The 16,562-nt window shown below is 33.9% G+C and overlaps 1 protein-coding gene across 7 annotated transcripts in view; it reads right to left on the bottom strand.

Moving 5' to 3' along the window:
• The window catches only part of CCDC18 (coiled-coil domain containing 18), a 103,543-nt gene that overhangs the window by 65,734 nt on the left and 21,247 nt on the right, over positions 1-16,562 (bottom strand). For 6 of the 7 annotated variants that reach the window (XR_008666397.1, XM_055339735.1, XM_055339734.1 and 3 more), the window contains 7 exons: positions 14,085-14,181; positions 12,093-12,214; positions 10,569-10,860; positions 7,769-7,887; positions 6,618-6,778; positions 1,602-1,822; positions 340-450 (listed from right to left, as the gene is read on the bottom strand). Coding sequence is in view for 6 of the 7 variants with exons in the window: in XM_055339735.1 (XP_055195710.1) it covers positions 340-450; positions 1,602-1,822; positions 6,618-6,778; positions 7,769-7,887; positions 10,569-10,860; positions 12,093-12,214; positions 14,085-14,181 (1,123 nt within the window). In the remaining variant the exon portion in view is untranslated. The remainder of the gene's footprint in view (positions 1-339; positions 451-1,601; positions 1,823-6,617; positions 6,779-7,768; positions 7,888-10,568; positions 10,861-12,092; positions 12,215-14,084; positions 14,182-16,562) is intronic. The other variant, XM_055339736.1, reaches the window with a different exon arrangement.

The raw sequence follows: 16,562 nt of genomic DNA, 5'->3' as shown, positions 1-16,562 counted from the left end.
CTGCCCCTCACCTTGCCAGTATTCTTTCTCTCTCTGAAATAAATAAATAAAACCTTAAAAAAAAAGATTTACTATTTTAAAATACTGACAAGCATATCAAAGAAATATACTATTTCCTTCAATTCTACTAGAATAAAAACAAGAAATTACAGGTAACAACTTGCCATATAAGCCTATAAACTTAAATATGAAGAAACAAGAAAATGAATCCTCAGAAAAGTTTAGTAAAATTTATATTTTTCTATTTGGTATAGTGTATGACAATGATTATAAAACATGCTGTCACAAATCAAGTGCCTTAAAGTCACAGTGAATTTGTAGCCAAACAGTAATTTTTACCATAAGCTCCTGTTCTAGTTCTGCATTTTTTGCAGCAATAGAGGAATAAGCAACAATTTTTTCTTCCAGCTGTTTTTCGAGAGTTAAAAGTTGAGAACATTTCTTTGTCATCTGAAAAGACATTGTAATAATCAGTTTTTAAAAATAAATGACAATTTAGAAGAAAAATAGTGAGTGAAGACTGGGTATATGACAGATTGTTCTAGCTATGTAATACAAAAATAGTTTAATTCTGACCCCATGTCCAAATAGGACTTCATCCTAACTCATTTCTTAACAGTAGCTGTTAAAGACTGACATTAGTATAATAAAATGTTAACAATAGCTATTTCTGGTAGTGGAATTATTAATAATTGATTTTGTTCTTTGTCCTTTCTGTATTTTCAACAAAACTGTGCTAATTTTGTATTTAAAAAGTTATTAATCTCAGTACTAGATTATTTTTAAGTAAGCTATTGCCTATAATTTAGATTTAGACTAAATCTCTTTTTCTAGTACTTACATAATGTAAGTAATCCCAGAGATCTTTTCCTCAGTCTAGGCTACAGATTTTACAATGAGAAATCAGACATTTTAAAAGTACTTCCATAGATGGCATCAGCCTCAGTTTAAAGTGTGAGTATAACATATACACAAGTGATCCTGGTCTATTATTACCTGAAAAGGTGTCCTTGTTCTGTTCTCAATAGAAATGAGAATCAGATATTCACAAAACACACATTATGCAATTTTCAAAATGTAATCCAAGCATATCAAATTTATATGCAGTTGTTCACAAATTCAGATTCCTGAACATGACTCCATACCTACTGAATCAGAATCACTAGAACAGTACCCAGATCCACATTATTTAATAGGCTTCCCAGCTGGTTCTGCTGTTAGCTAATATTCAAAATCCTCTATTATCACTCCTTTTTTTTCCCAATGACATAATCCAAATTCTTTACTTGTAAATGTTTTTTTTTGTAAATGTGTTTTAGCCATATTAACTTATACTTAGAAGAAATAATAGACCACAATACATTACAAGTTCTATCATATATGAGACCTGTTAGCCACTAGAGAGTAATTTCTTACTTTTAACATAGATTACAACCCAAAGGTTTCCAAATATAATTTTAAGAGAATTTATAAATGATGTGGTACCATTACTTTTTTTTAATGTATAAATCTGGACTTAACACATACAACTTTTACAAAACTCTATAATATCTTTTTTGTCTCCAAAGTTAGTACATATGAACAGCTCATTCAAAGCTTACTTCACTTTCCAGTTTGCTAGAGCTTGAAGCTTTCTCTAGCAGCTCCTCTTGTATCAGCTGAAACTGACTAGTTCTGTGAGCCATATTAACCTTCAAATCAGAATTCTCAGCTTCTATTTGCATCAACTTAGTACGTAGTTCTTCTATTCCAGAAGCAAGTCTTTGCCTTTCTTTTTCATATTGCTTGCTCACAGTATGTTGACGGTCTTTTATTCTTTCTGCTAACAAACATAAAAGGAAAATTATTCTGTATAAAAACTTAAAGAATAAAAACCTAGTCAATGTTGAAGGATTTAATCATAAAAAAATAATTCCTCATCTGAAGAATTCTAAAAGAAATGGAGAATGAGACATACATTAAGGAAAATATAATGAAGGAACATGGTAAAGAAGGTATTTCTATTACTAAGTACATCACAAAGTAGGAATAAATTCCTCAAAATCACTCACTTTTCTGGACTATTCCTTCATACCAGAAAAAGCCTTTCTCTACCTATAAAAGTTCCCATTTATTGGATAGAAAACGTAAAACAAAGCATTATTTAAAAGAAAGTTGTCCTGTTTCCTTAAACTGAAGTTAACCATAAAATTTCTCTAGATAACCTGGCATCATTAGGAATATTTTGATGAAGTGTATATAGCTGCAAGTTCACAAGCCAAAGGCAAGGGAATCCTTTCTAAACAAAGGTAGTTGTTCAAATACATCCTTTTTTCACTACAAACATATAAATCTACTCCCACCTAAAAGTGATTGAGCTTTCAGGAGTGCTTTAAAGAGGCATAATGTATACATAGGTACAGAAATTAGTAGAGATGCACCATGCCTTCAAGGGTTGCATAAGTGCTATTTCCTATCAATTTTCCATATCCCTAATATTTCACTTACTAGACTATCATTAGCTCTATACTCTTTGATGTAAGATAATTTATGACATATTCATCAACACCTCTACTAACTAGCATTCATTTTGCTAATCTCATTACTCATCCCTATTCTATTTACTTAGATATCTAATTCTCTCTGCTGTCATTTTTCCTGCCACCAGCCAATCATATTTGAAGACAGACCATGATAAGTTGAAGATACATATGTTAACCTCTAGGGCAACCATTAAGAAAATAAAGAGGTATAGTTAACTAATCAACAGTAGAGACAAAAAAATGGAATATTAAAATATAATTGATCCAATAGAAAGCAGGAAAGATGAATAAAGGCCATTAGAATAAACAGCAAATGGGATGCCTGGGTGGCTCAGTGGTTGAGTGCCTGTCTTCGGCCTAGGGTGTAATCCTGGAGTCCCAGGATCGAGTCCCACATCGGGCTCCCTACATGGAGCTTGCTTCTCCCTCTGCCTATGTCTCTGCCTTTCTTTCTCTCTCTCTCTCTCTCTCTATCTCTCAAATAAATAAAATCTTTAAGAAAAAATAAATAGCAAACAAATATCAAGATGATAGTTTCTCTCTCCCTCTGCCCCTCTCCCTCCATGCTCTCTCTCTCTCAAAAAATCTTTTTAAAAAATAATAAATAGGGATGCCTGGGTGGCTCAGCGGTTGAGCATCTGCCTTTCGCTCAGGGTATGATCCCAGGGTCCGGGATCGAGACCCACATTGGGCTCCCTGCAGGGAGCCTGCTTCTCCCTCTGCCTGTGTCTCAGTCTCTCTGTGTCTCTCATGAATAAATAAATCTTTAAAAAATAATAATAATAATAAATAAAAATGTACTTTACTGAAGTAATATTTACTTATAGTAAGACACACCCATTTAAAATATAAAATTTGGGGATCCCTGGGTGGCGCAGTGGTTTGGCGCCTGCCTTTGGCCCAGGGCGCGATCCTGGAGACCCCGGATCGAATCCCACGTCGGGCTCCCGGTGCATGGAGCCTGCTTCTCCCTCTGCCTATGTCTCTGTCTCTGCCTCTTTCTCTCTCTCTCTCTCTCTCTCTCTGTGTGACTATCATAAAATAAATAAAAATAAAATAAAAATTAAAAAAAAAAAGTACTGAGAGTCCATTACAGACAAAAACACTTGGGTTGTTGCCCTAGATCTGCCACTTACTGTTTCCTAATTGGATTGTAGGAGGCGATTAACTTTAAAAAAAAATAATAATAAAATAAAATAAAATATAAAATTTGATATTTTGTCAAATGTTTCCCTTGTAATCATCACCACAACCAAGACATCTAATATTTCCATCAAAAGACATACAAATGGGGGGGATCCCTGAATGGCTCAGCAGCTTGGAGCCTGCCTTCGGCCCAGGGCGTGACCCTGGAGACCCGGGATCGAGTCCCACGTTGGTCTCCCTGCATGGAGCCTGCTTCTCCCTCTGCCTGTGTCTCTGCCTCTCTCTCTGTGTGTCTCTCATGAATAAATAAAATCTTAAAAAAAAAAAAAGACATACAAATGGCAATAGACACATGAGAAAATGTTCAGCATCATTAATCATAGGGAAATGCAAAGCAAAACCTCAGTAAGATATCACTTCACACCTGTCATAATAGCTAAAATCAAAAACACAATGAACAACAAACAAGTGTTGTTGAGGATGTAGAGAAAAAGCAATACTCACACACTGTTTGTGGGAATGCAAACTGGTGCAGGCCCTTAGAAAACAGGATAGAAGTTCCAAAAAAAATTAAAAGCAGAATTACCATATGATCCAGTAATTCCATTACTGAGTATATATCCAAAGAAAATAAAAACACTAATTCAAAAAGATATACACACCCCTATAGTTACTGCACAATTATTTATAACAGCCAAGATATAGAAGCAACCCAAATGTCCATCAATAAATGAATGGATAAAGATGATGGGGTGTGTGTTTGTGTGTATATGTGAAAAATGGAATATTAGCCATATAAAAGAATGAGATCTTGCCATTTACAATATGAATGGCTCACAAGAATACCATGCTAAGTGAAATAAGTCAGAGAAAGACAAATACTGCATGATTTCACTCATCTGTGGAATTTAGGAAACAAATGAACAAAGAAAACAAAGACAAAAAAACTATTCTTAAATATGAAGAACAAATTGGTGGTTGCCAAAGGGTGGGGGAAAGAGTTAAATAGGTAAAAGGGATTAAGAGTACACTTCTCATGATGAACACTGAGTAATGTATAGAAACGTTCAATTACTATATTGTACACCTGAAGCCAATGTAACACATTACGTTAATTATACTTCAATTAAAAAAAAAAAAAACAACAATGTTTCCTTCAGGATTCCTCATACTTCTCAGTTTTCTTTGGGTTTAATTCTGTCTTTAATTATTCTTATGGTGAAATGTTAGATTATAGATTTTAAACACTTTTTTCTTTTCTAAAATGTAAGTATTTAAAGGTATAAACTCATCTTTAGGCAATGTTGTAGTTGCATCCCACCAATTTTTATATGTTATTTTTTCATTTTATTCATTTCAAAATATCATGATATCTCCTGTGTTTATTTCCAAGTATTTAGAATTTTCCAGGTACCTTTTTGTTACCAGTAGTGGATATCAATTCATGAAGGAACCGGAGTTCAGTTTTTAAAAATGTTTTGAGACTTAGTTTATTGGCCAGCATATGGACTATCTTGATGAATATTTTAAATGCACTTGAGAAAATTGTGTATTCTGGTGATTATTGGGTTGAGTGACTGTCAATCATATTAAACTTGTTTATAGTACTTAAGTCTTCTTTCCCCCTAATGATTTTCTGTGTACTTGTTCTTTTTTTAAGATTTTATTCATTTTTTTATGAGAGACAGAGAGAGAGAGAGAGAGAGAGAAGAAAGAAAGAAAGAGAAAGAAAGAAAGAAAGAAAGAAAGAAAGAAAGAAAGAAAGAAAGAAAGAAAGAAAGGAAGGAAGGAAGGAGAAAGAGAGAGGCAGAGACACAGGCAGAGGGAGAAGCAGACTCCATGCCAGGAGCCTGATGTGGGTCTCGATCCCAGGACTCCAGGATCACGCCCGGGCTGAAGGCAGGCGCCAAACCGCTGAGCCACCCAGGGATCCCCCTGTGTACTTGTTCTAAGAGCAACTGAGAAAGTAGTTTTGAAATCTTCAATATATATGTGGGTTTGTTAATTTATCCTTCTAGTTCTGTCAGTCTCAACTCTGCTTTGTTTGAAATTAGTATAGTTATTCCAGCTGATTTTTTTTTACATATAATTGACATATATATAATGTTGTATTAGATTCAGGTATACCACATGATGATATACGTATATATTTTGAAATGATTACCACAATAAGTCTACTTAACATCCATCATCACATATAGTTACAAAGTTTGGGGAGACAGGAGAGCTTTTAAAATTTACTCTCTCAACAATTTTCAAATATACAATATGGTATTATTAAGTATAGTCACCATTCTATACATTATATGTCCAGGTCTTGTTTATCTTATAACTTAAAGTTTGTACCTTTTGACGACATTTACCCATTTTCCCCACCCCACCCCATTGGCTTCCCTCCGGCAAACACCAATTTGTTCTGAGTTTGTGTTGTTGTTTTGTTATTTTGCTTTGACATTTTATACATAAGTGAGATCATCCAGTATTTGTCTCTCTGCCTAACTTCTCATTTAACCTAATGTCCTCAAGGTTCATCCATGTTGTCACAAGTGGTAGGGTATCTTTTTTATGGCTGAATAATATTTCATTGTATATATACCACATTTTCTCTATCCATTCATCTGTTGATGGATGTTTAGGTTGTATCCATATCTTGGCTATTGTAAACAATGCCGCAATGAACAGAGAGTGCAGATATCTTTTCAAGACAGTGATTTCAGATGTCAAGTAAATACTCATCTCAGTTAAGTACATTTTTTAAAAATAATGCAAAGTTCAACAATTTTGAAATTTTTGTTGTCTTACCAACCCACAAGTAGTACTACCAGATTATCAATAATAGAAACTAAACTGGTAATCCATTTCTCTAAAAAACTATCATAAAAGACTTAGAATTAAAGAATTCAATTTATTTTATTTATTTTTTTTAAGAATTCAATTCAATACACTCACCTAGTTGATTACCTCCTAGTTTTACTGGTTCTGTCTCTAAACTATTTAATTTGCCACTTTCTTGTTTGTCATTACAACCAGTAAGACTCTGAGATAATTGATTTGCAGCCAAGTTTGCCTGAAGCTTTTGAATTTCTGCCTCCTTTATTGCCAGCTTAATCCTGGAACAAAATAAAATACACCAAAATTAGAAATATCCTATATAAATATACCATTTTTACCTTTCAAGTTAGCAAAAATTTTAGAACTCTGATATTTATTAACTACTGGGCAAGATGTGGAAATTCTTATATACCATTGAGTGGAATGTAAACTAGTTCACCTACTTTAAAAACTTGATAGTACATAGTAAAACTAAAAATGTACACGTACCATTACCCAGCAATTTCACTTTTAGGAATATATACTGGAGAAACTCTGGCATATTATAAAAGGAAACATGTAAAGGTATATATTTTGCAGCACTGTTTCTTTCTTTCTTTTTTTTTTTTTATTTATGATAGTCACAGCGAGAGAGAGAGAGGCAGAGACACAGGCAGAGGGAGAAGCAGGCTCCATGCATCGGGAGCCCGACGTGGGACTCGATCCCGGGTCGCCAGGATCGCGCCCTGGGCCAAACTGCTGCGCCACCCAGGGATCCCCTGCAGCACTGTTTCTAATAGAAGAAAACCAGAAACAAGGTAACTATCAATAAATAGTGATACCGTTATAGGATAGACTAACCATACTAATCCACCCATTGATCAGTCACTCTTAACTACCTACCTCAAATGTATGAACTTAAAAAATAATGCTGATTGAAAAAGCAAAATTACAAACGATATAAGCACATAGTGTATTTTACATATGTGGATATAAACATATACAAAATGGACTGAAGAATATATACCCAATTCAGGATGGTGTATACTTAGAAGAAGAATTCTCGAGATAGTGGGAAGGGAAACCTCATAATGTCTTTAGTTCTTACTTAAACACATTTGAAAAAACTATCACAGAATGTTAAGAATCAATTCTTAGTTGTGGAAACACAGATATTTGTTATATTTGTAGAACTTTTTGTATATTTTTCATCTTCTCAAAGATTTTAATTACCAATTAAAAAAAAACAACATTGTATTTGCTACAACTTAAGCATCTGAAAACCATACCTCAATTCTGAAATCACCATTTTATTTGCCTCACAGCAGCCAATGTCTTCCTTGTTTGACAAACTACTCATCTGGTGTTTAGAAAGAGATGATTTATAACCAAACATTTCTCTTTTTAACTGAAAATTTAAAAACAAACATATATAAACTTACAACATCTATGATGCAATTGTTTTATTATTCAGAACACCAATTGAAAACTTTTGTGAATTAATAGAAACAACATAATGTCCATCAATAGGAGCTATGTATAAATACATTATAAAATGTTAACAGGAAAACCACAAGAGTTCAAATAAACCTGCATTATATAAATCATTTGGAGACATCATATAACATACCATTAAGTGAAAATAACAGAGGCACATGTAGTATTTTCCAAAATAGATTAGCTATATATGTTTTTCTAGAGCATTCATATGTGGCAATATTTAAAATATGGATAAGAAGGATATACATGAGTTTTGGAATAATGCCTACCTCGGAGAAGAGGTGGGAAGGATTGGGATCCAACACAGTACATAAAGAGGCTTTATTTATCTGTAAAATTGTATTCTAAAAAATCTGAAGTGAATATCCTAATATGTTACTCAGATTTAGCAAATGGTATGCTGCATTGGTCTCTGCTTTTCTGTATGTTTGAACAATAGAGAATTTTTAAAATTAGTTGTGAAAAGGGGCAAGATAAGCACTTAATGACTACAACCAAACCAGGCTTTCTAGAAATGAAAAAAATTCACATTTCCAAACCATGTTATTATTATCACTGCATAAAACATCAAATCAGGGCAGCCTGGGTGGCTCAGCGGTTTACTGCCTGCCTTCGGCCTGGGGCATGATCCTGGAGACCCGGGATCGAGTCCCAGGACAGGCTCCCTGCATGGAGCCTGCTTCTCCCTCTGCTTCTCCCTCTGCCTCTCTCTCTCTCTCTCTCTGTGTCTTTCTTGAATGGATGAATAAAGCTTAAAAAAAAAATCGAAACAAGCATATATTACCACACCAATTTCAGAATCACATACAAAGTAATTCTTGATGTTGAGTCAAATGAGAATATCAATTTTAAATGAATGTTATCTGCATCTAATTACTATCAAATTTCAAAAGCAGTACATTAAAAACCTAAACAAATAATTAGAATCCTTGAACAGTAGATATAGCAGAGGGCTGGGAACCAAGAATCATACATTCTAGTTTTAATTCTATTAGCTAATTTAAAAGCTACTTACTTCCTTGGTGCTATGTTTCTTCATAAATAAAATGACAGCATTGAATAAGATGAGTTCTCAGGTCCCCGTAGCTTGTTAATTCCATTACAGTTTAAAATTCATAAGAGTCTACCACCCATCCAAATGTATTTGAAACCAGCCATGACACATTTATATATGTTTATTTATATATATATATATATATATATATATATATATATATATATAGTCTCTTGATCTCACTTTTATTTTATACCTATCAATAATGGATTTCTTTTAATAAATGCTTCTTTTATTTAATAAATAATGATTTCTGACCCAGTTATATTTACCTTTTTCCTAATCTCATTTATACATATGGTCATATATATAACTGAAAGAAAAATGGTAGTCAGCACTATCATAAAGACATTTTAATGTTCTGTGCATTCTAATAAGTACATAAAAAGCTGCTCAACATTATTAGTCATTAGAAAAATGCAAATTAAAACCACAATGTGATACTACTTCATACCCATTAAGGTTGCTATAATCTAAGAGATAGATAATAAAAAATGTTGGCTAGGGTGAGGAAAAACAGGACCCCTCACACATTCCTGGTGAGAACATAAAATGATACAACCAGGGATGCTTGGGTGGCTCAGCAGTTGAGTGTCTGCCTTTGGCTCAGGTAGTAATCCTGGGGTCCTGGGATGGAGTCCCACATTGGGCTCCCTGCACAGAGCCTGTTTCTCCCTCTGCCTATGTCTCTGCCTCTCTCTGTGTCTCTCATGAATAAATAAATAAAATCTTTTTAAAAAATGGTACAGCCACTTTGGAAAACAATTTAGCATAACTTTATCATATGATCCAGAAATTCCACTACTAGGTATCTAACTCAAGAGAAATGAAAGTACATCCACACAAAAAGCTGTACACAAATGTTCATAGCAGCATTGTTCTTAATAGTCCAAAAGTGGAAGCAATCCAAATGTCCATCTATTGGTGAATAGATAAATAAAATGTGGTATATCCATACAATGGAATATTCAATAGTAAAAGGAAATGAGTACTGATATATATCACAACGAATGATCTCCCAAAATATTTAGAATGCAAAAGACTTTATACTGTATAGTTTTATTTATATAAAATGCTCAGAAAAGACAAATCTCTAGAGGCAGAAAAGTAGATTGATGGTTCCCTAGGGGTGGGTGTGCATACAGGGACTAATTATAAATAGGTACAAGGGATCTTTTGGGGATGATAAAAATGTTTGAAAGCTAGATTGTGGGATTATTCCAAAACCTGTAAGTTTACTAAATATAACTGAAGAGTACAATTAAAATGAGTGAATTCTGTATTATGTCAATGTTACTCAAAGCTATTTTTAAAAAATCCTGAGTCGTTCTTACACAAGGCACCACAAGTCTAAGAAAGAGTGGAAGAGTAGAAAAGTTAAATGCAGAAAAAGAAAAGAGAGTACAAAAGAAATTCATGATTGAAAGTAGAGATATGTAAAAATCAATCAATCAATAAAAGCTAATAAAGCAACCATAAGATGATGACTTCTTATAAAGCATTTCAGTAAAATTTTCTTTTTCACCCATACTTACTGGCAACTGGGACATAACTTTTTCCAAACTTCTCAGTTCCACCCTTGAACTTTCTATTTCTTGCTGACACAAATCCAGTCGCTCATTCTGTGCTGCAACACGGAGTTTTAATTCTCGGTTTTCATTCATTAGAGAAAATTTTTCTCTAAGTACTTCTTTTTTGTCTTCTAACTCATTCTCTAACTTCAGAATACTTTGTCTAGATTCAGTTAGTTGTGCCATAACTTCTGAATTTTTCACTGCCATGATCCTTAATTTTTCCTTACCACTGTTATTTTCTTCTTTTAACTGCCTACGAAGAAAAAAAAAGCACAATAATGAAAATAAAATATACATTCATTTTCAGTAGTCACATTTAGTTAATATCACTTTTAAAATATTTTAAAGCCTTATTCTGGAATAATAATACCTGCTCACATGTACTGAGTGCCTACTTTCTGCACACCAGGTGCTCTCACAACTTTATGTAGGTAGCAGCACTATTATCACTCTCTGTTTATAGATAAGAAAATCAAGGTATAGAAAGGTTATAGAAACTTTGCCAGTGTCTCACAGTAAGTAGGAAGGCAGGATAACTCCATTATCTTCAAAGTACTTCTGCTCCCTTTTCAAAAGTATAAGACAGGAGATATAACTCAAAATCCTAATTCAACATATCACAACATCAAGAAAGTTTTAGATTACATAAGGAAAAGTCATGAACTATTTAGCCATAACTCCAAAAAACAGTAACCATTAACAGATTACTAGGCAGCATTATTTTCAAATACACACACACACACACACACACACACACACACACATACACATACACACACGCCTATAAAAAAAAATGTCAAGGGAAGCCCGGGTGGCTCAGCGGTTTAGCGCCACCTTCAGCCCAGGACGTGATCCTGGGGACATAGGATAGAGTCCCACGTCAGGCTCCCTGCATGGAGCCTGCTTCTTCCTCTGCCTGTGTCTCTGCTTCTCTCTCTCTCTCTCTCTCTCTCTGTGTGTGTGTGTGTGTGTGTGTGTGTATGTGTGTGTGTCTCTCATGAATAAATAAAATATTCTTAAAAAAACATGTCAAACATTAGAACAATCCAATCTTTAGAACTGTTGGTGAATGGATAAATAAAATGTGGTACATCCATACAGCAGAATAATATTTAACAAAAATGAAGTTCTGATATACATCGCAGTTTCCTTTATCAGACTGTTAATATCTCTGAAATGAGAAGGCTGGACTAGGTGATTCTTCATGATTTGAAGAACACATACTTTACTTACCAGTTAATGTTGTCACACTATAGGGATATGATGTGTGTGTATTTAGAAGTATATTAATATTAACATGTTTTATTCATTAAAAATCTTAATGTTGTACCTAGAAAAGAATTTCAGTCATGAAACCTATCTTTCTATGTAATTTAAGGCCATAATTACAATAAATACAATATACAAAATAATCTGTTTTAAAATGTTTCAGGTTTTTTTTCCATTTCCAGACAAAAATCCTTTTTCCACAACAGGATACTGTACCTTAATTTCTCTTTCAGAATTTCAAGGTCACTTTTATATAGACCACACTTTTCCTGTAGCCTTTTATTTTCTTTTTCACAGCTAATTAGATTTTTCTCTAATATTTCTTCTTCAACTTGAACCTAAAACAATAATTTGTTTTAAGTGGACATACTACTGTGGTCATAAATTTTAGGTGTTTCAAACTAAAAAGTAGTGATTTCAGAAATAAGCAGGAAAGTAGAGTAAGTACTTCACAAGTTTAAGTCCCTAGCCTTGTAGTGAAAGAAGCTAAGTAAACTTCCTGGGCAGTAACAAAGGACAGGGAGGGGAACTCAACCACCTGTTCAGAGATGGTTAAGAGCCTGTAACAGAAGGGCAATGGTACTATCATCTGAAAGCGAATGTTCTGGCCTCACAGGAGCAAGGCACGCAACTCATGTAGGGATGCTGCATCATGTTACTAAAGGCTAACTATACTGCAATATTTTTGAAGTAATTTTTGAAATTTTAGCCACTGAATACCCCCACTGAAATAACAGTCCAAGTCTAAGACAGGTAAAAGTCAAGCACGCAGGTTGGAGTGGTGGGAGTGAAGGGCTCAGAAGATCTGCCCCACTTCCTCTGTTACATCTGTGTAACTATGGGGCTCTGCTGAGCATGGTTTGAAACTGATAATCTTAAGTGAAAAAAAAATCATCTTACCTTTTCTTCTCTTTCCTGTATAAAATCCTCACTCTCCTGAGGACATCTCCACCCCCACACTGAGCATTCTACTTCCCGCTATGGATTACCTTATTAAAAATCCCTTTTGTGGTATTTCATTCCCACAGGAACCTTCTCCAAGGCTTTCAAAACAGTGATTTAATTTACACTTAAGACCAGTACCAAATGGGATCCCGATTTAAAAATTTTTTTATTGAAATATAGTTAACATACAATGTTAAATTAGTTTCAGTTGTATAACCCAGTAACCCAACAACTCTATGCATTAAGCTACACTCACCACAAGTGTAGCTACCATCTGACCCATATAACACTATTACAATACCATTGACTATATTTCCCATGCTGCATCTTTCATTCCTGTGACTTATTCATTCCATAACTGGAAGTCTGTATCCCCTACTCCCTTTTACCTACTTTGCCCTCCCCCTCACTCGCTTACTCTATGAACCATCAGTTTGTTTTCTTGATTTACAAGTCTGATTCTGCTTTTTGTTTGTCTGGGTTTTAGATTTCACGTATAAGTAAAATCATATGGTATTTGTATTATTATATTTTTAATAATATTTCTTTTACCCTTCTACCTTTCTTTGAACAGAATCATTAACTTCCTCTCTTTCAATTATTATCTCAAGACAAAAAGAAGTCTCTTGTGTCAGTATCCATTGACCAGACCTTCTGAGCTCAACGTCTGAATATTCAGCATTGTGGCCTTCCTCCAAACAGGTTTTATTATCCATCTGGTATTACTTGAAAATATTAAATGAATGTAAAAAAGCTACTATACTACTATGCAGAATCTGTTCAAGGAATCTTCCCTCTGAGAGGCAAAAGACAGACCCTCTCAGGGTGGTAGGTCCAGGGAGACCACCTGAAGGCTATACAGTCTACCCTGCCTTCATTTTCACTGAGGTGATGGGAATAAATTTTCTGCATCTATGTCTACAGCTCCAACCTCTGCTCAATCACCTCATCCTTCTCTGCGTTATTTTTTCCTTTCTCTATATGTTGTTCTTCTCCTTGTCTCCTTTCTTTTTCCACTTTGGATAAAAAAGTTTCTGCTTATTGTAAGAAGATTATAAACACCAGCCTTCACCAATATTTATAAATGTTTTTATTCCAACTATTTTATTATGAGGTCATAAAAATTATTCTGTTTTACTTATAAACAAATATATTCTATTTATGTCTATTTTTAGATTTAGAATATAGACAGTAACATAAAACACTGAATTGGCAAAAAAACAAAACAAAACAAAACACTGAATTGGCATATCTCCTTCTTACCTTTTCCAGTTTTTCAGCCACTTTTTCTTTATAATGTTGGAAAGCTTTACTCAGCTCTTCGGCATTATATAGTGCTTCATTCCTTTGTCGTTCAGCTCTAAAATTTAAAGAGGGATAATTAATAAAAGTAAAGAATGCTCTGCATTTGACTAGTCAAATTCCAAAGTAATCTATATTTTAAGGAAAAATGGATATACGAAGTACTAAAAAAGAGCAGTACTAAAAAGACTTAAACTACAAAATGAAGCCCAGAGACTACAAAAATTTCTTCACTATTATCAGTATGAAAAATGAAATATAAAACACTTAATAAGCTTTGAAACATATATACATTTTTATGTGTTGGCAATTTTGTTCTCTATCTGGAAAAGACAGATTAAGAGAAGTGGCCTAAGCTGTATAAATTTTCAAAGATCAGTTATTACAGAATCAGTCCACTGTCTAATATATTAAAAATACACAGTAAATCCTGTAACCGTTGCAAAGGGCAAGTAAATTCTCAAAAACATATTTCAGAAGATATATCTAAAAGATACAAAAATCTGAACAACAAAATCCAACCACTACTAAGCACTTAGTTGTTTTTTATTTTTAAAAAGATTTTTTATTTATTTACTCCTGAGAGACACAGAGAGAAAGAGGCAGAGACACAGGCAGAGGGAGGAGAAGCAGGCTCCATGCAAGGAGCCTGATGCAGAACTCATCCCAGGAATCCAGGGATCACACCCTGACCCAAAGGCAAATGCTCAACCGCTGAGCCACCCAGGCATCCCAGCGCTGTTTTAGTTGACCCTGACCTTTCCTCATACTTTTCACGTTGAATTGATACTGGGCTGAAATGTGGTTAATATCATACCCACACTGAAAAGTTTTTCTATTATTTAAACCTCTTCTCATCATATTCTTTCTAGTGTAAGGAAAGTTAGTGAACCTCCTCTTGTCAAGGTTGAATTCCTCTCTACTCTAGATCTCCAGTCTTCCCTTTCAGGGACATAACCTACCTTCCATACTTCCAGCCTTCTCTCTACTGACTTTCAGATTCTGTGGAAGTATCTCTTACTTTCTAAATCTATGTGGTTAAGTTTGGATAGCAACTGATGACAGCAGAAGTGAAGTATCTATTTGATTCCTAAGTTTCAGATAAATGGGAACAATAAGGCATCTATCTGAAAATCTAAGAGAATATATTCCATTACTTAGTCTGAGTAGCTAGAATTAAGAAAGCATAGGATACCTGTATTTCGCACTGAAATGAACAAAACCCTCCATTTGCTTTCTTCTCTCATCCTTCCTTTCAAGCCAAACTTATCTACCTTTACTTTTATCTTTTCTTCACCACCAACTTAAAAAAAAGTTAAGACATATTTCAACCACAGAGAAAAGTATAAATACATCTATGTACTCCCAAACCAGCTTCAAAGAATCTTCTCTATTTTTGCCTTACGTGGCATTTTTCTATTTTAAGCAAAGAAAATGTTATAGACATTACAGAGTTGACATCTCTGTGTGTCCCTTCCAAATCCCATTCCCTTGATTAGTATTACAGAGTTAACCTTAGTTTTTTGGTTCTTTTTTTTTTACAATACATTTTGTATATTCCCATGTTAACCTAAACCCACAAATAATACATCACAGTTCATTTATTCCAAGAGGCACATTGTTTTCAAATTTTTAACATCTCTATAATTGGTATGTATTTTATAATTAATGGTACATAATAGTTTCACGGTGATATTTTTTCTTGGTGACTACCTAAATAATGGTGCACCTTAAAATCTGTGTAATCTTACATTAAATAGAACATCATAGTTTCTTCCATGTTTTTATACTTTATGTGATCACACTATATATGTTTATAGCATTGTACTATATATATCCTTCTGCAGATTGCTTTTACTCAGTATTGTTCAAGAACTATGATCATCTTTATGACTATAAATCATTTTTTAAAACCTAGGGTATGCTATTCTATTAAATGAAAATACTGTAATTTATTCCTTTTTCATTTGATAGACATTGGGGTTGTTTCCACTTATACCAACTCAATGCAATGAGCATCCCAGTGTACAGCTTCTCAGCAATATGTGGAAGAGTATAAGATAATTAGGAGCTGAACTGCTTGATATTTTCCAAAGTATTTCAAAGTTGAAAGTAATATGTAGGAGCACTTCAACTTTATTAAATCTTTTTTAAAAATTAGCACAGCATTTGTATCAATTTATACTCCCAACCAAAAATGTGTATGAGTTTCTCTTGTACTACACTTTTACCCATGCTTAGAGAAGCAGTATATAATAATAAAATACCTACATAAGCCTCTCAACAATCTATAATGAAGGTAAGTGCCAAAAGCAAGACACTCACAGCTTATGTAACTTGTCCAAGACCTCACAGGTTACAGTGAATATAACCTATTTCCAAAATCCTTTACTTAACCATTTTGCACTACTACCTCTGATATGCTATTCAATCCAGTGG

The sequence above is a fragment of the Nyctereutes procyonoides genome, unplaced genomic scaffold (genome assembly GCF_905146905.1).
Source record: "Nyctereutes procyonoides isolate TBG_1078 unplaced genomic scaffold, NYPRO_anot_genome, whole genome shotgun sequence".
Classification (NCBI taxonomy): Eukaryota; Metazoa; Chordata; class Mammalia; order Carnivora; family Canidae; genus Nyctereutes; species Nyctereutes procyonoides.
The sequence above is the reverse complement of the archived record's forward strand: the minus strand, read 5'-3'. Positions and strand labels throughout refer to the sequence as shown.